Source organism: Lissotriton vulgaris, chromosome 11, assembly GCF_964263255.1.
Source record: "Lissotriton vulgaris chromosome 11, aLisVul1.2, whole genome shotgun sequence".
Lineage (NCBI taxonomy): Eukaryota > Metazoa > Chordata > Amphibia > Caudata > Salamandridae > Lissotriton > Lissotriton vulgaris.
In genome coordinates, this window is record NC_141699.1 from 982,719,872 (window position 1) to 982,743,211 (window position 23,340).

Genomic DNA, 23,340 nt, shown 5'->3' on the forward strand with positions numbered 1-23,340 from the left:
TGTAAAGTTTTTCTAACGGAAGCAAAGTTGTGCATAAATTTCAGGCATGTCGTGCCATTGTTCACATTTCTACTTTTCCTGCACTTGTGCCCTACTATAATTTTTCCCTACAACTGACAAGAGATCCTTGCACATGCTGATAGGCGCTGAAAATTAGCATACCATTTCTCAGGAATTAACTGTGGCTGTGGTAAGTTGTGCTTTTTTTGGCTTCTGTTCCACTTTTTTGTCTTTTTAATGGCTTGCCCTTATGGCCTAGAACAGAAAAAAATGTCAAAACACCAGCCTCCATGCAGGCATGGAGATACAAAATGAGGAAAGAAATGGACCTTCAAAGGAATTTTCATCAATGGTGGGGGCAACCACAGGCGTTTAACCCCTCCCATGCTCATGAAGAGCTCAGCTCGTCATGAGCCACGGTGGTCGTGTGCTGTCATAACGGTCATAACGCTCGCACGCGGAGCTAATTCCCCCGCTGTGCTGAAAGATCTGAAGAAACGGCTGTGGCCGTGACGAGCTCAGCTCGTCATGAGCACACGGCCACCGTGGCTCATGACGAGCTGAGAACCTCACTGTGCTCGCCCCCGCCCCCCCCCCCCCAGCACAGCAGGGGAATTAGCCCTGCAGGCAAGGGGTTAAATTGCCAGAGAGAACTTTTCAGGCTTGGTGTGAAATTCTTAAATGCCATCTACATTTCCATTGTAAAACTGTCTAAAGGTAGATCATACTTTAAAATCAGCGATGTTTTTATTTATTTATTTATGCATTTTTTTATTTGTATCCTCGTTTGTGCCAATAAAAAGGGGGAGAAGGACTGGGGATAGATGGTCAGTGGTAAAAATATATAACTGCCATTTTGAGCAACTATATTTTCAGCTGGAAGGAGGCTATTGCTTTTTAATTCATTGAGTACTTTTTGTTAAAAGACGGATATGGTATCGAGAACAGTTTAAGTTAAATCTCCTAAGAAACATCGGTACAGACTTACCATAGGAGACATGGGTGTGTCCAAGCTTGTTTCCGTCTTGCTGTCGTCCGCATCACTGTCCTTGTCACTTCCGCTGTCATTTACAAAACAGATTTGCAGGTTCATCCCACTTTGTAATCTAAGAAAAAGAGAATGTTGGGATTGTTTATGCTTGCAAAAAAACGGAACTGGAAATAATATTGCCAGATGCAATAGAAATGAACCTTAAATATGCTACTAACCGTTTGAGTCTTTTCTAGCTACTGAAATAAACAATAGTATTTTAGGGCCGGATTAAGACTTTGGTGGTCCTCCTGTGGAGCGCAACACCAGCGCTCCGCAGGAGGACAGGCAAAGTCATCCTCACACCTCCTGCCAGATTACCACTGTAATCCTTGGAGGGCGGACGTGCTGCAGCGGTCCCACGGCGGTGCCTCTCTACGGCTCTTTGGGGAGCTTTAGAAAGGCACTGCTGTGGAACTGCCACCATGTTGTGCATTCCTTACCATGCAGGAACTGGAGATGCAAAAATACAGGGAGGCACAACATTTGCCCCCCCTGCATGCACCCCATACCCTGAGGCACAAGGGTACCTGTTAGGGCTCCCTTTGTTGCCTCGCCACCTCCCTTTCTATGGTGGTCTCATCGCTATGGAAAGGATTGCGGTGAGGCAACTCGTAATATGCTCTGCGGAGTTGCAGCGGCACTGCCAGCATATTGCAACCTCCAACTGCTGCGCAATCGCTGCAGGATCTCAAATCTCCAGAGGATGCAGCAATCCTGTGGCGGTCCAATTGACGAAATCGTAATACGGTGGTTGGACCGCCAGTCCGGCGGTCCACAGACCCCTACTGTGACTACGGTGGTCCAACAGAACGCCATATTTGTAACCAGGCCCATAGTTCTACACTGTATTGTTTTTTCACACTTTGTTTTAGACACTTAACATTTATATAATTGAACAGATTCACATGCATGTCCAGGAAAAGTCAGAGACTGCAGAAACCCAAGGCCTTTCTGTAAACACACCTGGACCCATCGGTGGTTGCGGCTATAGAATATTTAGACTACTTGTTTCTGGCAGTTTAAGGAAATCATGAGTTACATGCCAAATATGCAGTACTTCATTTTTTTTACCGATGTTGGCAGGTGGTTGGCACCGATCGTCATTTTTTTGGGATTCAGACCTATTTTTCATCATCAGACATTTGTATGAGCAAACCAAGATGAGTGGAAAAGAGAAAAGGTGGAAGGGCTCAGGAAAGTATCGGAAAACAGTGACAAAGGCAGAAAGTAGGGTTAAAAAAATAACTAAACAGGATAGTGGATGAAAGAGGCAGCAAGTGGATTTAAAAGTAGGCAACCTGGTATTCAGCAGTCTTGATGATCAGTAAGATTCGGTGGGGTGTTCCTGAGGGGCCTTCGTACTACTTTTTTTTAATTAAAGACTCCCAGAAGGCTCAAACTACGCCGGTAAGTTTTGCCAAGTGCTTAAATTATGCCAGAATTTGCTGTGGTCGGCACCAGCTCATATTTCTTAACTCAGCACATAGTTCTCACAGTCCACCACATGGTGGCGCTGTCGGACTTTTTTTCCAACAAAGCACATAAACAGAATGTTTAACAATGTTAGTATATAATTAATATAAAACTATTAAATCCTATACAAAGAAGTTAAACATTGTTTTTGCCACAGGGAGGGGTTGCTACTTTGCCACTTTAAAGTAGCCCCTGACCCCTAAGCTCACATATCACAGTCGCTAAGTAGCTGCCTAGAAAAAATGTAAATGTTGTCACAATCCTTTCTAGGTCTGATCATGAGTAGGCTACCAATAAAGATGCAAGTTTGGCCTACATTGTGCAGTGACGGTAGAGCTCTCTAAAACTCTCTGTAATAAAAAGTTAGACCATCTGAATCTCTGCGATAAAAAGTTGATGTTCACGAACGTTCTGTCAGAGGGCTACACTACGCACCTTAGTCAGAGGCACTGCGGTAATATAACACCCAGTCACAGAGCATGTGCTTCAGGGACAAGCGACAGCAACAAATGAATGAATAAAACCACACACGTCATTTCCTGTAGTTACCTGCACAAGCACAACTCGGCTGGTGAAGGTAAAGGATGGTGGTGGGGGTGGGGGGAGGTGTGGCGACAGACGACGAAGGGGAGCGAAAAGAAAACCTACCTTGCGTTCCCGGCTGCCCCCCCCCCCCCCCCAAAAAAAGTCTCCCCACCCTCCAACTACGACACAAGCCCAACTGCACATGATCTAAGCTTAATGACGCTCTTCAGACGATTGAGCACGCCGCTGCTCAACCAGTTATATGGTGAAATCTTTTGATTCTGGATATATACCACAGTAAAAAATATTTTCAATAAGGATAAGCTCTTAAACCCCGCCCAAAATGAGTATACACTTTTTAACACAGAGGTAGTCGTTGGGCCTTGCATCATTTGCGATCGGTTTTCGCAGTTTCATGGCATAGGAAAGAGCAGGCGTTGCAAATTACCTCATAAAACACTATTCAATGCATCGACCTCAAAAGGATTAACAGCCGAGTCATCCCGGCGGGAATTGAAACCTTGAGGCCTGAAGGTTGCACAATGCAGAGCAGTCGCAGCCTTAGCTCGCAGATTTCCAATATCGCCCTTTATTTAACAATTCAAAAATGATATCCGAGCGCTAGTGTGTGGATCCCCTCTGACCGTTCTTTTAGCGTGATTCCGAGCCAATTAAAATAACCAATTTCTTTTAAATTCTCCCACTTCTCGAAATGACCATCCATGCCTTTGAACTGAACGTACAACTCATACTTTAAACAGTTCTCTGTCACTCTCAGAATGCTTATTGTTTTCGCTCAAACGCGTTCCCCTCCCTAAACAACTTACCGTGATATCTTAAGGAATCTAAAACACAACATTTTGAACTGTGTCAGATGGGTGTATGCTAGGCTGTGTTTTGTAGTATGTTTGTCCACAGTCTGTCAACCAATTATTTGATTCGTTTTGCCCCCACAAAAATATATTCAATCAAAAATGATTTAATGAGCGTTTACAAATAATGTTGTTTTAGCATGCTACGGATATAGCTTTTGCCTCAAAAGCTTCGGGTTACATACATCACATGAAAAATAACGGCTTCACTGAACACGTGGGCCTTTGCTGCCATCTACTGATACTAATGAGTAGTGCACCTGGGATGTTCATTTCAAAGGCGCGTTGCTAAGACAGTTGTGATGCTCTCATAGGGGTACCATATTGTGCATGTGTGGACTTAAAAGCCAAGGGCAAAAAGTAATTTTTTATATCGTAAAGTAGGCACTAAACCCACTTCTACTATATCATACATTGTGCTACTTTTTTGCTAGAGGTCATTTTTTTGCGATGTAATGCAGTATTGCTTCTTTACCCACGTTTGGCAGTAGAAATAATGCTAACTTTTACATCAGTACAAAATCCCACATTTCGACCATTTTTGCACCAGTCGAAATACGCTTTAGCGTTTGTCAAGATTAATTCATAATTTCTCGCCCCTAATACGAGTCAGGCATTGGTAACTGACTAGATTTTCTAACTGACTAGAGAGAGTTCACTACTCAAGAGACAGGCCGAAATAGTACGTCACCAATACATTAATTCCTACCGTATTTTTAATTCATTACTCCGTCCACTTGCTTCTCTATTTCGAACGTAATAGCCTTGATGCAGTCGCAGGGATATTTCCCCGAGACGACAAAACACGTCTTGGCTAAAGGAGGTCTTTTTGGCAAAAAGAAAAAGCCAGAAAATAAACCTAAAAGTCAAGACAAGAATATGTCTATATTTATTAAACTGCACTAATTTGAATGAATATGATTATATGAATTGCATTTGCCTCATAAGTTTAACCAGTCCGGGAATTTGCCCATCAGTCGGCGCCAGCGAGTGCAGTGGTACCATCTGCCAGAGAAAGTGTGGGTTGCACACTCCAAAGTAGCTTGTGTTGCTCAAGAGAGTAGGAGTGCTCTAAAAGCCAAACCCTACCTGTTGTAAGGTTCAGCCTGAATTCCAGGATGACAAGGAAAGAGCAGGGGCAAACACCCACGAAGGAAGAGCATGGATGGCTCGGCTCCTCTGCTTTAGAAAGGTTTGCTGGGAGTTCATTGTACACTCTCCTTGAGGGGGGCACAACAAGTTGCAATGGTACATACATTATAAGCCATTGGAAAGCATCCTGGTACAGCAATATCTGATGCAGTCACCATGGAAGAGTTCTATATGGCATCAAGATGATGATGCGTGGCTTTCATTTTCAGGCTGCACTGCCCCTTTAGTGCTGTGAACAAGAGTAGTTTACACATAGATGAGCCTCTGCAAAGGCACAGAGACCATAAAACGATGAAATGGAATGTTGCTCAGAGATCTGACCACTGACCAAGAATAGATCAAGCGTGGGATCTTTCACATTTTGGAGTCCCTTCTCTATTCTACAGGCCTTTCTGTATGCCTTGCAGCAGGAAGGTGATGGAAGCGAACTCGTACTGGCTATGCGGCAGATGGTTTAGTTCCTGGTGGATCTCATGTTAAACGATCTGCACGTGACAGCAAAAGGATCTGGTGTTGTGAAAGCAAAGACAAAAAATGGGGAGGCCCTCTTGGAAGGAGACTTAGCACTTAAGCATCTTATTAAGTTTCACTTCCTGGGTCCCAAGCTTCTTGACTTACAGCTCGTGGTCCTATTTGAATCAATGTCAAAGACTGCAAGATAATTGCATCTTTTTTTACAGGTCCTGAAAAGGGTCATTCATCATTCTTGCCCTTCCACATCTTAGTGGCGGAAGCAGCCCTTTTGAGGATTGGTCAAATCTTAGAGGCTTGTTGTTCATAAAAACACCAAGGTCCTTTGCCGTCATCTCCAGCTTGGTCCAGGTGACACCTCAGGCCCCGGGTGCGCCATTTAACATTAATATTTACAAAGAAAAGTACCAGAATCATTAAGATTGGCTCCACAATGGTTCACCTTCTTTGTAAGGTTCAGATCCTGTACCTGATGCTGCGCCTAGTGTGGGCATCTGGCACACACATTTGTAGTTGTTAATTGAGATGCAACAGGTCTCCTGAGTCATCTAGCTTCACCCACGGTCATTTGTGAGTGCCCGCTATATACTATGCCAGAGGTTCCTTCATTATCAGACTATAACAAATGAATCTGAGTGCTCCTGGTTATCTGGTAGAGACAGGAATGGTATCTGGTCTCTTTCAGCCTGTTCAGAGAGGTGTAGGGGTTCCTGGATCCACTCACTTGAGTAACCATCTAAACTGATGCCACCAAGAAGGTATGAGATATTGAGGCGGTGGACCTCAACTGAGTGAGTTCACTTGTCTGGCAGAAGACGACATCTTTTCATTGTGCCTTGCAGTGCACCTTCTCATCCGTTGTTGGTCTGAGACCACAGGGCCTTCCAGGTAGCACAAATTGAACACTGTTTTCTCCTTCCACAGTATTGTCTGCCAAGGGTACTAGGTTAGCAGTTGTACAAGGACAGGAGAATTTGCTCTGATGCTCACATGTCACAAGAAGGAAGAGTATAGTCTTCCCAGTCACAGGATTGGATATTCCCTTCCTCTTAAGAGTGCTGTCTTTCTCTCCAACCACAGATATTTCATCACATCACATAGTGGTCCAGTCTTCCCAAAGTAGACCTGCTGGCCTCAGATGAAAATATTCTCCTAACTGCCTTCAAGATGGATTGACCGTCCAAGAGAGCCTGGAGCTTAGATGTGCTCCTCATCCTTCTCAAGTGGATAAAATCAGTACCACTGTTTTGGAATGCATTAATTACCATTAAAAGCAAATCCAATGGTCAAACTAAAATTGAAACCTATGACTGCAACATTTTCATGTCCTGCATCTTGCAACAGTTCCTTCGCAATCACAGAGAAACAAATTGTCCTTCATGTGAATTGCTTTCTGTAGGAACTTCTATGGCCTTTTGTTCTCTACTGAAGTTCCCAGGACTTTTCCAAATACCATAAACACTTAGATTTTCAAAGATTTGCAAAGTTTGCCAAAACTTGAATCCAAATTACCCACACATCCATGCGACTCTGGATTGATTTTCCCAGGCCTCCTTCACACTTATGAAATGGTTGATCATCATAAGAAAGGGCCATCTCTTTGGTTCAGAGAGGGTTTCACGTGGTAACTCCAAGAAATCTAAACTCTGGAGAGTGTCAACATTTACAACTTGGCTCAGATAGGTGGACTCCTGGCTAAAGATTGATTGATAAGCCAATGCTCTAGTTACCTTCCATTTTTGCTCAGGCATTTGTCTTGTCCTCGGGCATTGGAAGTGACCCACTCTTCCCTCACGCAGGAGTTTAAAGCAATTTGTGACTGCATACCCATTCAGGAGTGTATTCTTCTCCACAAAGCATTAAAACTCCTGTTTTCACCTTAAACACGCAAGCTTGAGGCTACTGCTTAATATATCACTTATTGAAGATAATCCATTCACCTAACTGTGTCCAGATATACGGCTATTAAACAAATATCTCAAAAAAATGGAAAAAAGAAATTTTTTGAAGGTGCAATGAATCCAAGAACAATACCATGAATTTCAAATAATAGAGCAAAGTATATTACAAAAACAATAGAGCAAAGTATATTACAAAAACCTGAGGTTCAGGTGGAAGTTTTACTTAACAAGGCTGCGCAGAAGGAAAAGCACCCAGGAAGGGTCTGAGTCACATATTGAACTAAGGAGCTCTTACCAGGTTTCCTTAACACCAGTTGAGAATAAGTTTAATATGCCAAGGGTAGCTGAGCTCACAAAACATTCATTTAAACTAGAAATACCAAGGACCAGTTTAGACACCAAGGCAAAACCAAAAATGCAGTAGATATGTGGACATTATTTATTTATTTTATTTATGCATGACCAAGTTTACGTCTACGTAGTCTGGAGCACATGGTATATCCAAATCCCTGCAATGTTGACAAATAACCTTTTCGGACAACAGGAATGCTACACTTTTAGCACAGAATTTTCTTTTGCGTATCAGGTCCAATGTCTGTGAAGTTTACATTGATGGCTGGACACATGTCTGATTTATATAATACATTATAGTAGAGAGAGACATTTTTAAGTTTTACTGGGACATCAGAACGGTCCATCTGCTTCCATATCTGTTTTTTTTGCTTGGATTCATGTGTGGACATGTCCCTTTGATTGTATGCCACTGGACTTCCATATAATTAAAACAAATAACTGCCCAGTGTGCGGAGTTCTGCTTACCGAGAAGAAAGGCTTGGCTTGCCACTTTTGCTGCAGCTGGTATAAATTCCTGGGCCATCATCAAAGAAACTTCCAAGTGCCAATTTCTGTCTGATGGATTCTCTTTCATTTTTCTGAGCCTGGAACACACAAAAAAAGCATTGCCATAAATACCCTCACATTTCAAAATATTAAGCTTATTAGTTAGACTAGGAAATAAAAACTCTGCTAAAACTGTTTTTTAAAAAAAGGCATCGGATTGTGATCTTCTGATAAAGAGGCAAAATCCTAGCTTTTGAAATGAAACAAGGGAAATCCATGTCTGCCATCTCACATGGAGTCACCGTGTGTCACGCAATATAAGCTCCATTCACATGGTCACGCGGTGACAAGTCGATATCACATGGTGGCATGGAAGGTGTGCTAGAAACCCCAGCACAGAGAGAATTTCTAGCTCATCTTTGGAGGCTGCAAGCAACTTTTGACCATGAAGGGGTGTGAAAACACCCCAAGACCTAGGTATTATCCTCAGTAAGTTTTTTCTTTTAGCAGGCTGAGGGTGGGTGGTTTGTGGGGGCAGAAGGACTCCTCGAGAAGTTCTTGGCATAACGCCACCCATCTTCCCAAGGTCCTGTCCCCTCCTCACACAGTAATTTTTTTTATTTCTTAGATCAGAACACCATATTTATATATGTACACTTGTGATGTATCATGGGGGGTGTCAACTTAAAGTTTATGACATCAAACGTCATGCAAGAACCAGTGAGAAGAGGTTGTTCGGAAGCATCTATATGTCTGAATTTGGGACCATGAAGCCTAATTTCTCACCCTAGCTTGATTGCACTTTCCTAATCCTCGCAAAATCAATCATCACACTCCGTCTTAGGTCTCGTATCTGCCAATAAGGATGCGGATAGACAATTTATCATTAAATGACCTGCCCCATTTTCTTTATCATGGGAAAGCCTACATGAGATTCACTTTGTAGTATGAAGTTTTACCAATCTTCTCACTCGACTCTATTCTATGGAATACACACTTGGAAACACTGGTGGGTGCCCAGGAAACAAAACATATCTATATTATGGATCCAAAACAACACCCTTTGAGGCTTAGAGTGCCGCATAAATTATGCAAAAAAAGAAGGAGAGAACTCTGGGTGGTTCCCATGTTTAGGTGAAGAGCAGCTCCTGTACAGAGCACCCTACATTATGGATCCATGCAATACCCACAGTGGGATGTTGAGCCTGCTAAGCGTACTGCAATCTTGTGATTAACAGAGTAGAAAAACATTTTTAAAGTAATTTTGGTTGCCCCGACACCTACAAAAGTAGATAATATTGATAATGTATTTTAGTTACCAAACATTCATGTCATGACACAAATGGCTTGTTCAACAGGAGGCAGTTGGAAACAGTCTCATTTTGAGTGGACAGTAAAGGACAGCGGCCAGAAACCGTTTGATACCCTTTCAACTCACCTCTTGGTTTCCGCGCCTCATTTCGAAGTGTGGAAACTATTCAGTTTCTGTTGGCTGAGACTTTGCTGTCTCCAGAAACCGAAGCATCTATGGCAAACCAACCAGCACAGAACCTCTTGCTCCACAGCACTTCAAAAAGGTGTTCTAGCATGGTTTTTGACTTCTTGGCCTGTCATGTTGTCCATCTTTAAGTTAAGGTCTGTACACAGCCAGACCGGTCTCAACTGAACTAGCATGGTTTTGGGGAATTGCTCAAAGAATTCTGGTTAAACCAGCCAGCCAATGGTTGCAAGCATGATCAGTGCTTAATTTCTAAAAGAATATGTGCCGGGAAGTTAGGTTTTGATCAGAAGCCTGCGGCCACTGCTATCAAATGACAGGGGTGCTGAATACAAAGGCTGCCTGGACTTGATTCCAATTCATGCCTCCTTCATCCACCACCAGACACTTCCTGCCCTTTTATCTCACTCTCTCTGGTTCTCTTTCACCCCTGCTTCCTTTCTTTGCCTCTTTTTCCTTTCTCTTCCTCCTTGTGCTTTTCTCTTTCATGCTCCGGGTCAAAGTCTGATAGAGAAAAAACATAAGTGCTGATGGGCCCCACCCACAAACACCTGCTGAAATTAAGCACTGGTTGAAGACTATTTGGGACTCGCATGAAAGATCACTCCACACAACCCACTAATGTGTACCCCTTCTCATTATAAAAAGGGGGTCCCTGGCTCCTGCATCCATTTTTTAAAGAGGGATAAACTAATGCACTATGCACACCCGTTGTAATTAAAAAAAAAAAACAGCCCCCCCTCATAGGGTTTCCTAAAGGAGCTACAAAGCATTGTTTCAAGAATAAACAATCTATGTATTGGGGTCACTAAAGCTGAGAGCAAAGTGTAATCTCGGCAACTGAAATACAATAACATTAGCAGCAAGCAAACATTTAGTAACCAAAATGAAGCAACAGTAAATAAAAGATCTCTCAAGTTCCATAAATGACCTGGCATTGGCTGCTGTGGAGCAGTAGCTTTGATGGGACTTGCTCTCCCTCCTATGGCATCACTTTCTGCCAGGATCAGCTGCCACAGCTGGTCATCTGCTGTAGGCTACCGATGGTGCCCACCAGTCACTGCCTCCAGTGCTCTGGTCCTAAAGGCCACAACAGGAAGGCAGGCAACAGAACGTTTGAGGTGGCACACCAAGGGGGCATGATGCTATGATGCATGGGCATTAACACCTTAACGGCTATGGAACGTCCAGCTCCAGTGCTGAACGTTCCATTGCGCAGGTGCAGTTGGAACGTCCAATGGCCGACGGCAGCACTCCCGAGGTAGTGGTGCCGTCGGCCGCTGGACGGGCGCAGCACTTAAGGTGTTAAACCCTTCAGAGTCCTCCCTGTGGCATGCACGCCATGGGGGAGGAAGGCACAAACAGCATTGATTGATACACACGCCCATTGCCCCTTCCACCTGATGCCAAGTTTGTTTTTACACTGCATGGTCGGTGAAAATTTGCACCACAATGATGTGGTGAACTGAATGTCCAGCAGGTTCATCCCTACACTGCTGCTGTGTTTATAAACAGGGAACTCAGGCAACCATTTTAGTTCCTCTCCGGGTTGACCTTAGCAGCAGACCGCAACCCCTGCACCACAGCAGAAGTAGTAGCTAGAGACATTCCTTTGCCTCCTCTTTGCAAAATATTTTAAATTCCCATTATCTGCCACCAAGAGTTGACTGCTTAAGATCATACTGATGAGTACCGTGTTGGGAAACTCAGGATTTCAACCCCGCATTTACTGAGAAGATTCCCGTTTTTGATTGGCTATTTACTGAGTTCCATGCAGCTTGCTGCTGGATGGTGCAGGTGATTTCCAAATGCTCTGGGAGTGTCTGGAAAATGAGATGGCACATGCAGGATTATTTTGAACAAATCTAATTAATTAACTTCAAAAATGTGTTATGTTGGCATCATGGGGTAAGCACTTCCGGGTATTTAGGTAGCACTTCCGGGTATTTAGCACAGCAGTGACTTTTCCTGTACCAACGTATTTGACATGCTTTATGAAGTCGTTTGCTTCTGGTTATGTCTTATTATGAAATGTCAAGTGTGGAACATGCTAACGACTCCATTAATATCAGTAAGTTTTTTTTTTAATTACAGACCCCCAAGAAAATATTTTCAGGGCTGTGTTTATCTTTCGCTTTCGGTTGAATATGAAGCTCTCCCAGGAATCATTGCAGCAATTTCGGGGAATCTTACAGAACATATTCTCTAGAGTCCCAGCAAAGTAATTGCTGAAATGCTCATGGTGTGCTGCTACCTGTTGCCGCTAGGGGCAGTGCGAGACAAGATATGCATTCCCAGCTCAGGATGGGGATTCCTTGTTGCTTCGGGCATTTATGCTGCCAAAAACCTTTCTAAAATACGATTCAAGGTGTGGTTCATGAGAGAGCTATGCCTGGGGATCCAGAGCCGGACTGCATAAAATACACCAGGTGACACTAACGTGCTATTTGCTGGGCTCACTCAGAATCTGGAACCAAACAGTGAACATCTGTTTAGCTCTCATTGTGAGATGGATAAATCCTGACTCAAGAACAAAGGAATTCAGATTTTTTGCCCCTTACACACATTTCACCAGAAAACTAAGGGTTACATTATGCGTGGCTACTAAGTCGGCAAACGAGGGAATAACCTGTGGGAATCAGCGTGGGTTCTAATTTCCACCGTTATTCCCCTTTCATCAGAGTGAAACGTGTAATGCACAGAATTCCCCAGAGGGGGCAGACCCTGTGGTACCTGTATATCCGGGTGCAGGAAGACCAAACCAATGTTGTGTTCCTCCTCACCTTGTAATGCTGGTCAGAGAGGGTGAAATGTGAGCTTCAAGTAGCAGCATGGGAGGGGGAGGCGGGCGGGAGTAGAGCAAAAAATCAATCACCTCTAAGGGATGGCTCGGCCCCCTCCCCGAACGTACTACTGCTACTAAGTCTACCAAGAGCAAAACTACTAACTACTACTTCTGCTACTGGTATCACCAACAACAGCAATGGCACTACCAACATCAGTACTGTTACTAATAATAATAACAACCACAACAACAGGAATATGACTAAATACTACTTCTACTACTATTACTACTACTGCTATTATCACCAACAACAACAATTACACTACCAATACTACTAACAACAGCAATACTACTAACTACTACTTCTGCTCCTAGTATCATCAACAACAGCAATGGCACTACCAACATTAATACTATTACTATTAGTAACAATATTAATAACTGCTACTTCTAGTACTACTAATAGTATCATCAACAACAGCAAGAGAACTACCAATAGTAACACTACTGTTAACAACTACAGCAATACTACTAACTGCTACTTCTACTACTAATAATAGCAATATCAATGGAACTACCAATAGTACTATTACTACTAGCAATACTACTACTAAAAGTATAATCAACAGCAATGAACTGCCAATATAAATGCTACTAACAGCAACAGCCATCCTACTAACTACTACTTCTACTGCTAATAGTATCAACAACAGCAATATAACCACCAATAGTAATACTACTGCTACTACTCCTAACAATAATAATATAACAACAGCAATACTACTACTACTTCTGCTACTAATATCAACAACAGCAATGGCACTACCAATAGTACTATTACTACTACTACTACTACTATCAGCAATACTACTACTAACAGTATCATCAACAGCAATGACACTGCCAATAGTAATACTACTACTAACAACAATAGCAATACTACTAATACTTCTACTACTAAAAGTATCATCCACAGCAATAGAACTACCAATAGTAATACTACTACTAATAATAACAAGACTACTTCTACTACTACTAATAGCAACGACATCAATGGAATACCAATAGTACTGTTACTACTACTACCAACAATACTACTAAATACTACTTCTACTACTAGTAGTATCAACAGCAATGAACTACAAATAGTATTACTAATAATACTGCTACTACTTCTGATAATAACAACAGCAATTGACCTACCAATAGTACTATTACTGCTGCTACTACTAATAATAATACAGACAACAGCAATACTACTACTACTTTATTACTACTACCAACCTCAGCAAAACTAATAGCAGTACTAATAATAGTAATTGACAATAGCATTAATAATCGTTTTTTTATGCCATAGCAGTCAAAATAAATGCGACCCAACAGCACTGGCTACTTACGTCAACTCTACTAATAAAGGCACATTGATTACTAGGGTGCAAAAGTCAAATTCAGCCTTATTATCAAGACAAAGCCCGGTTTCACTGCCCCACAGACTGCTCTTAACAATTACTTTACACACAACAACAGCACTCCTAATATTCACAATATCATTCAGAGTGTTTTTACAAATGGACAGGAAAACATGTCATGGCCTTAACCAAATATGCAACTGGGGAGAGTATTAAATGCTATATTTTGCCATTATTGTGTGAGGAGAGTGGCATTATGAATCACTTCAGACTTCACCTCATGTGAGTTATGCCCCTCACACTCGGCAACGACAATAAATAGCATATTACACTGTGTACATCTGCATATATACTACGCATAGTAGTACCTACTAAGCACTGTATAAGAGGTGTACCTTGACTTAGCTCCAGCAACTAGAACTAGACAGGGCACAGGCAGGCATAACAAAATTCAGCATCTACAGGCGTTCATTCACTGATCTTGGGTACACCTCCTCCTCCCCCCCCCCCCTCCACCAAAGAGTCTTCAGGAACAAGTACATTAGTTCAAAGCAATCCAATTATTTGCCTTGGCACAGAGTTGCTGTTTGCACCAAAGGTGGGTGGGTTTTAAAGTGCAGGAGGCAGCAGAACCTCACACACGAGTGTCATTTCAAGATGGCGTCCTCCATCGATTGATTCCTGCTGGGTGATGTTTTTGTAGCAAGGTCTAGGGGCATAACTCGATCCCAGGGAGCTTTCCTCATCATAACAGGTACAAGAACAGACATGCAGGCGCAGCAAGGGCAGACATCCTGCCTGGAAAAGGGAGGGCCAGAGCTGCAAGCAGCAAATACAAGCAAGAAACAGAAGCTCTGCAGAGACTGTGCTGCATCATTAGCCTCCAGCCCTGGTAACATGGCAACATCTCCCTGAGCAGCCCAGCTGGGGATTCCAGGCTCTTTTAAACATCTTTTTATGGAGCCTATATTTGGCTCTCCCTGGGGAGGTTTGCAGTGATGGTGAGGCATCACTTAAGAAGGTGCATGTTTTTCCATCAAACACTGTTTTATTCTTTAGCCAAAGTCTGGAAGCATTAATATTCAAGTGTCCTCTTCCTAAATTTCAACTTTAAGCTGTATACATATGGCTTTAGATTTGAAGCAAATAACACAAAAATACATATATAATATTTTCATCCTTCAAGAGTTTTTTCCATTGTTCGAAACATGCCCTATAATAGCAATATAATTTACATTAACCTATTTAACAATTCAATAATTCCCAAGAAGCCCTTCCTGTTACAGAGTGAATGTTTGATAAGTAAGTTCTATGCTAAATCCGAACACTAATTGTTTGTTTTAAAATAAAAAAAACACGTCCTCACTACTGCCAATCTCGGTAAATATCAGGTATCATTATTGCTTAATATAATGGGATACAATTTACCATTCCCAGCAGGATGGAAGTTTGAGTTGGCCTTGCTGAGGTTCAAACTCGTGGCGTGCAAACAGGTCACTGAATGTTTTCGTGAGGAATGTACTCACTGAGCCACCATTTTACTAGCTAAATGTTATAAATGAGTTGAATAACTAGCCAAACTTTTAATTAAAGCAAAAAAGTGCAAGATCAAATTACATCAATCATCATTCATTCATTAACTCGTTACAAGTTGTGCTATTGTTGTTATGTTTTTTTTTTAAATATAGTAAATAAAGTTTTAAAAAAAACAAAAAAACAAGTTGGCTAGCTGTTGGTGTGGAGGTACTGGGTGCGGGGTGGAATGAAATTATTTGCCGGTATCTCTGTGCTAGAGCCTTCCATTACAAGTTTTTTGTTGAAATGGGGAATAACTGGTCGGACCGGAAGTTAAAATAAAGTTTGCAAAAATTTGGTGAAAAAAATGTTGAATACGTAAGGCTACTACTTACCGGTTCCACTAACTTCCTCCCAACTACCGTTGCTACCTACCGCTACCACGGACATTGGAAATTAAAGCGGCTGAACCGTCTTCTGCCTGTTAGACAAATATCTACCCCCACCTGCCCCCCAACTGCGCCCCCCTCCACCTCACCACCATAGAATGATATGGTAGTGATTCTGTATTCATTAACTTTATTTTTACACCCAATTTGCCAACATGGGCCAATTGCTAAGGATGATGCAAGTGTGCAAATTCAGTGTGAAAAACAATCACATATTTAATGGGGACAAGGAAGATGGGCTTTCTCAAAGATGGACTTTATTTACTTGGTAGGAGATAAATGAAAATGTTCATGCATTTTTCTCAGGACTTATGAATGCAGACTGTCTGCAGTGCAGAAAATCCACAGGATTTAAGCGTAAAGGAGGAAGGATGCAAATAGGATTATATGATTTCAGTAAAAGAGATACACATTTCTTTGGGATTTTTTGTGAATCCTCTGAAATGGCCACTGAATATTCAACAGAGCACAGTCCAACGGCAGAACAATGATTACTACAGAAAATCCACGGCAAAACATTTTTGAGGCATAAAATGTTATTTATTTTTTTATTATATAATGTCAAAAATACATGTAGCGCCAATTTGCATTTAAAAGTAAAATCTGGCGAGGCACTGAAGGAAATTGGCTCGGGCTTAAATAGAAACCAAAAACCAGGCATTCCTATGAATAATTAGAACAAATATATATTAAAAAACTGATCTGCATGAGGTGCCCATCCCTGCCATCATGGTACTGAAGACATAGTCCAATTATTAGAAGTCCATGCTGCAGCTCAGTACACTCTTAACTGCACAAATAATTAGACTCCAGATCAGCTGGATAGATATAAAAGTCGAACAATAATTTATACAAGGCACAAAAAGCAATGTGAATGAGCTGAACTTTGGAATTATTGCAAATTACTCTAAATCGGATGAAACAGAATATCTGTGTGAAAGCTCAGGGTTCTGAGATGATGCAGTGAAATCCCCCAGGATTCCTAAATTGTGCCTAATGAACGGATTTACAGTTGTACTTTTAAACTGCATCCAATTATTTCGAATATTAAAATGTGAACCTTATTTATATGATGATAACTAAAAACTAATTGGAATACACTAATTTATGCAACAATAAGGATTTGGGATTTAATGGAAAGAGAGGAGCTGTGACGCTAAGTCTTCTTCCGCTGCTGAGACCTAGCAGTAATTGCCTGCGACTCGAAGTAAAGGCGTGTCTGAAGCGGAAAGGTGGCTAGAGGTTCTCTCTGTCCAGCCTTCGCCTTTGGAACGCCCTGCATCGGTATTGGCTCTGCTTAGCTTCCGGGAAAAGCCTGAATACCTTCTTGTTCCTTAAATGAAAAGATCTTGCCTCAGTAGTCCTGTTCTTGCTTCCTCTACTCAGTATCAGATCAACTCTCTTTCTCTCTAACAGGCACCTACAGACAATGTGATTAATAGCCAGCGCTTAAATAAATACAATTAAAAGTGGAGGAGTGTGGCTCACTGATTAGAGCGGCAGACCCTGAAGCAGAGGGTCCGGGACCAGGGTTCAATTCCCGACGCGGCAGGGTCCTGAGCCCAAAAATGTCCACGGACTCGATAATTCTCGCCTCGGTGCCTACTCTAATCATGGGGTCCCACGCTGCAACTCTGGGCAATAGCTTGCTTAATCTCCACTACGGCGGCCCACCCGCTGCGGGATGCCTGGCTTTCACCTTGGGGATGCCCAGTAGGGGTTATCTCACAGGGAAAAGCCAGGACGGGTTCCCAAGGCAAGCGCCTTGATGCCTTCGGGTGATACGTGCGCTATATAAGTCGCAATACATTTACATGTCAGTAAAGAGCCTCAGTCAAAAAAATAAAATACCCTAGACTTACGAATGCAAAAATTCTATTATACTGGTAGAATTCCTATATTAATCAATTCCACATGCAAGGGTACAATTATGCCAATTCTGAGTCTGTGAATTAGAAGGGATTTTCTACTTGAATTTTTGTTGTTGTATTTTTTTGCATTCTTCTGTTGACCATCGGTGCTCAGCGGTCATTAAAAATCCCCTTCCCTCCGCCTCTTGACAGAACCGTTTCATAACTTCGTTTTCCATTGTTATAATGTCACATTGATGGGAAACTCGAGCAGTCATCCACGAGTCTAACGATGTCAGTAAAAAATATATCTGATCCACCCACCCGTCTTGAGCAAAGCAATCCTTTAGCTGTGTAGGTTCAGTAAGCCTTAAGCCTGACTGATACTGGAGTGTGATTGGCATTTGCTCTGATAGGGATAGGCCTGCGGCCCGTAGGCATTTGTTCACTCTTCAGGGCTCGCTCACAGTGGCGGCTCCTCTTCTAAGGCAGAGGTGCGTCGCCCCACTGCTCTTTGAGCAGTGCGAAAAAAGAAAAATAATGTGACGATATTATCATTTTACTTTTCACTGTGGACTCTGAGTCGGGTTAGGGCTGGGTAAGTCTGGCCAGAGCAGGGAGAGTAGTGGTTTGCGCTCCTTAAGTGCGCATGACGGTTTGGCCTGCCCTTTTGGGCCGGCCAAACCATCACGCGCACTTTGCATGTTCACCACCAGGATGTAATGGATAGCCTGGTGAGGAACATGCACAGGCTTCCACTCCCTCTCTGAGTGCCGAACCATGGTGCTTGGGCCAATCACAACGCTGCAGTAAAGCAGCTTCATGATTGGCTGGAAGAGTCTGTGAGCATGGGTGCTTCTGTTCTGCCAATGCACTGCTTTCAGAAGAGGACAGAGGACAGGTTCCGGCATTCACGGGTAAGTTTATTTTATATTCCCCTACCCCATCACCCCCATTCCGAGGCAGCCCCTTCTTCTGCTTGCTCATGAATATTCATTTGCATACAGGGTGGAACGTGTGTCAGGCAAAAATAAGGTGTTTACAGGAATTCTATATGTGAGGGTATGGGTGGCATTGGTGGGTGAGTAAGGACAGTATTATGATGGCAAAAAAACCGATTTTTGAAAAAATATATAAGCAGGAGGCATTGAGCTAAGGTGATGGATCACACCTTTTCTATTGCTGGTGCAGTATGTAAATGTTTGCAGACAGATCACAGGTGGCTCGGGACACCAGGCACTCATTGGGCACTGCGAATGAGAGAAGAGGATGTGGGGGAGGGACTATCAAAGGTATAAAATAAGACCATGCCTGTAGTATGCACCAAAACGATGGCAGGGCGAATGTGGTAGACTGCGAAGTCAAATATGGTACAATTTCCATACATCATCTACCACCAAGCCACAGCCCACTACCTGTGCTTGCATCACTGTCTCATATAGCTACAAATGAGAATGGGGGCATAGGTCAAGAGGGAGATGTGCAAAATAACAATTTGGATTGTTAGAACCATCAATAAACAATTCAATAACCAATTATTTTTCACACTAGGCATTCGTGATGTGCCATGGCCTAGTTTCAACTTCCAGTGCCTAAAGGCAAACTTTGTACCAATCAATGCAATATAATCCCTTATTACATAACAGTAATTGAGAGAAGACTAAAGCATCATGATTGATGACGCGACCTGATCCCCTTGATGACAAACATCCATATTTTGGGTGGCACTACTTAATCAGCCGCATCCCAATTATGATAAAACTTTTATATCCGTGGGTGCATTCTTTACAATATTCCAAATCAAAATTCTCACTTAAATCCTCTGGTATGGTTCCACAGCCTACTAGACCCCATCTCTTACCATGATTTCAAAATATTGTATTTTTGTCTATTATTCCATTTTAATTTCATGAAAGATTTTGGACACGACCCCTTCTAAACGTACACTTAATAACAAACAAATAAAATGATGTGGGGATTTTTTTAAAAGTGAAAACGCTTCTTGCAGTTAGCGACAGCTAGTAGGAGATAGCGACCATCTTGGGCCCCGCTTTGCATGTCAGTGACATTTATCACTAATGACATGCAAAGTGGGCGTGCCAAGATGTTAGCGACTTGAAACAGTCGCTAACATCGCTATCTCCTATTACCAACTTTTGGAGATATTCGCGCTAAGCGCGAATATCTCCAAAAGCTAACACCTGCCCTGAGCAGTTCTTAGCCATGTTATCCAACGGGAGGTGGATAACATGGCTAAGAGCGTTAGCTCGGTAATGCATGAATATCGCTGACTTTTCAGCGATAATCATGCATTGCGGCCGATTTTTATCGCTTAGGAGATTAACCTTGATAATAGCAAGGTTCCTAAGCGATAAAAATCGCCGCAGCTCGGCGATAAAAATATTGCCGCTAAACCAACATAGCGATAATTATGACGAGTTGTTGGTAATATGCCCCATTGGCTTTAAAAAACAATTGAAGACAATGTTCTTATTTTGAAGTTTTAACTCCACAATATAACTGGGCAGAGGGGCTAGTAATGTAAACTTGAATATATACTTTGAAAATGGGTATTGAAAAGATAGACATTAATAGCAAAATAAATTATTTTATTGTTCACAAAACTATAAAAGTGGTGGTTCAAGGAGCAATGGGAAATATTTGAATATACTTGATATTATGTTTTGTTTTGCAAACACAGAGTAACTCTGCTCTGTAAGAGTTACTGATGTAATAGGTAAGTGCCCCAAGAAATGTCAATGGATTTCAGAACAATGTGTGATTAGAAAGACAATTCATAGAGTGTAATAGGGGACCAATCGAGGGATAAAAAGGGTCTAGTTTTAGATAAAGAAAGATTATATATTTTACCATTCAATGCAGGCAGTTTATCTAGATAAAATATAGAATTTGTAGCAATGCAATTAAGTTGCATCTAGGCTCAGTTTTAAAGTGCTCTAATAAAAATGTTACTATAAATACTCAATAGTCCTTTTTTATCAGGATCAGGAGGATGACAGGCTAGGACTACATGCTAGAATTCGGTCCTGGGACTGCAGTTGCCCCACTGGTATTCACAGTGGGTGCTTAGCTCACTTAGCTGTCGTCCCAGCTTCAGATAAACATTTATTTCTGTGTCAAGCAAGATATGCTCAAGTGAGCAGTGTAAACTGTATTCAATTCTGAATCAAGGAGACGGCATTCAGGGGGTAATCAATATTCTACTTTTCGTGATCAATGGCCACAAACCTCAGAGAATGGATCACACCTATACGTCATTTAAATATATGTACACGAGTTTAGTCAGTAAAAATTATGATGGGAAACTATATTTCGAATACTGAAGGACTGTTTCAATATTAATTATACCATTTGCTATTTGTGGTTTTTTTTTATGTAGTCGAATAAAACAGGCATCTCTAATTGTGCTAATTAAAAAAGGCCCTTCCGTTTCCTTCTAGTTTCTTTATACAGAGGAAAGGATGGAAAATGTAAGCTTTCGTTATCTCCTTAATCACAACCCCAGATTTATAAGCTTTCTCTCATTTTGACCTGGAGGGATTAAAAAGAAGAAGAAAAAGGTCTTTTGGAAGAGTGGCCTAGTAAAGGAAGAGTATGGTTGGAACATGGAATTTCTAACATAAGCAAATGTCACAAGTTAAAACTTTCCATTTGGAAAGGATTTATTTAAAATCTTTTTGTATACGGTGAAACCTGTGCAAGCCTTAAACAATGGCTGCGTAATCTCCTTAGTTACTCGTAGGATCCGTCGCGGGCGACAGCCATACTGTATTCTGAAGCAATTACAATAATCCCTCTGCTGCAGTGAAAGCTTCGAGGTACCTCCTGGAGCATCACTAATGGCGATGCTCTCAGGGGCGCCAAATCCTTAGGTTTTAATACGCTCATGCAGAATAAGCTTTTGAAAACGGAGTTATACAAATTTACTCTGCCGCTTGTTTCCTAATTTGGAACCTGGCATCTAAGGTTTGGCGGTAAAAAAAAAATTACACTGGCGGTGATAGCACCGGTGAAGTCACGATTCCATCTTCCATAGGAAAAATATTTTTTGTTTTCTTAAAACTTTTCATGCGGCTTGATGAATTTGCACAAAACTTATTTGAAAAAGTTCATCCATTTTAGAGGATTTGTCACGGTGGCCAAGAAAAAAGGGCAGTCTTGGAAGTGCAATTTCCCATTTTCATTCCCAGAGAAATTTTTGCTCTTCGATTCAGAAAAATGGTTGAAAGGAAGTACACCAAATTTAGCACAAAGTTAGAACTTAACCATACAAAATGCATTTTTGGGGGGTTGGTCTAAATCAATCTAGTAGTTTGAGAAAATGGTAACTAAAGAGGAGCTTGGGCATGAAGATGATCCATTTTAAAAAGAGATGGAGTACACTTTGACAGGTAAGGATCTGAAAATATCGGACTAACCAAGGGGGAAAAACAAGAGAGAGAGAGAGACAGAAAGAGAGAGAGAGAGAGTGTGTGTGAGCGAGAGAGTGTGTGTGTGTGAGAGAGCGAAGTTCCTTCACAGCGGAGTGAAGATGGGGCCATTTGAGAGTCATTAAATGTCTACTTTTTATTTTATGTTAATGAACTGCCTCGCTTCCACTTCTCGGAGCCTTTGCACAAATCCTTTTGTCCCCAAAACTTGTCCTACCAAGCAGCAGCTCGAGAGGAGGGGTTGACTGATGGGGAAGCTTGTAGAAATATTGATTGTAGTTTCATTTCATGGACATAAAAATGCCACTCTGGAAATGTTCATGCTCTGTACTACGTTACTTTCACAAAATCTGTTCCACACCTGCATTTATTGCATTTACTGCGGCATTAAAAGTCTTGATTAGTTACCCGTTGAGAAACAGACGCACTTTAAAACCATGATCCTAGTTTACTAACTTTTAACTTTTTTTAAAATGTGGTGCTCTTTCGCGTAGGTCAGGGTTCAGGTACTTCCATACAGATGGGACAAATATGTTTGTAGTACCAAATAAACACTAGGCCAAGCAGAAGGCACGCTGTTTTTTTAATCTGGCTACCAAATGTACAACAAGCTCCCCAGTAAACACTTCTTAGTACTTCCTAGGGTGCTGTAAAGACAGCTTGTGCAGCATCTTGACAGTGGTGCTCAGGATTACAATGCTTAGCTACAGTACTTAGAGATGTGTGGCCCAATTTTTGGAAACAGGTTTAACTCACTCTTGTAAACTAGGCATCAGTCTTTTCTTAAATTATGCCCGTTAGAGGTATTTACTAACCGTCCCTTCACAAAGAGGCATGACATATGACTGTCCTAGGAGACTGTTGTAGGTCTTTGAAAAATAGACACTAACAACAGTTTACCAAGACCAGTTTTGCATATACTACAACTATGCGTAACATTCAGCGGTCTAGTATTAGAATTTTTTACCTATTAAATTAATTTGTAATTGGTTGTCCATCACTTTAAAATGTTTTCTCTTCCATGTTCTTTCATCACACATGTGAAATTTGGGGTTATTGGTTACACACTTTCTGCAGCAGTTACATCTGTATCTTACAAATGTAACTTAAGTCTGC

The 23,340-nt window shown here is 41.8% G+C and overlaps 1 protein-coding gene across 7 annotated transcripts in view; it reads right to left on the reverse strand.

Moving 5' to 3' along the window:
* Nucleotides 1–23,340, reverse strand: part of SCHIP1 (schwannomin interacting protein 1) — a 1,820,134-nt gene that overhangs the window by 19,424 nt on the left and 1,777,370 nt on the right. For all 7 annotated transcript variants that reach the window (XM_086944214.1, XM_086944211.1, XM_086944212.1 and 4 more), the window contains 2 exons: nt 8,247–8,365; nt 989–1,106 (listed from right to left, as the gene is read on the reverse strand). In XM_086944214.1, coding sequence (XP_086800340.1) covers nt 989–1,106; nt 8,247–8,365 — 237 coding nt within the window. The remainder of the gene's footprint in view (nt 1–988; nt 1,107–8,246; nt 8,366–23,340) is intronic.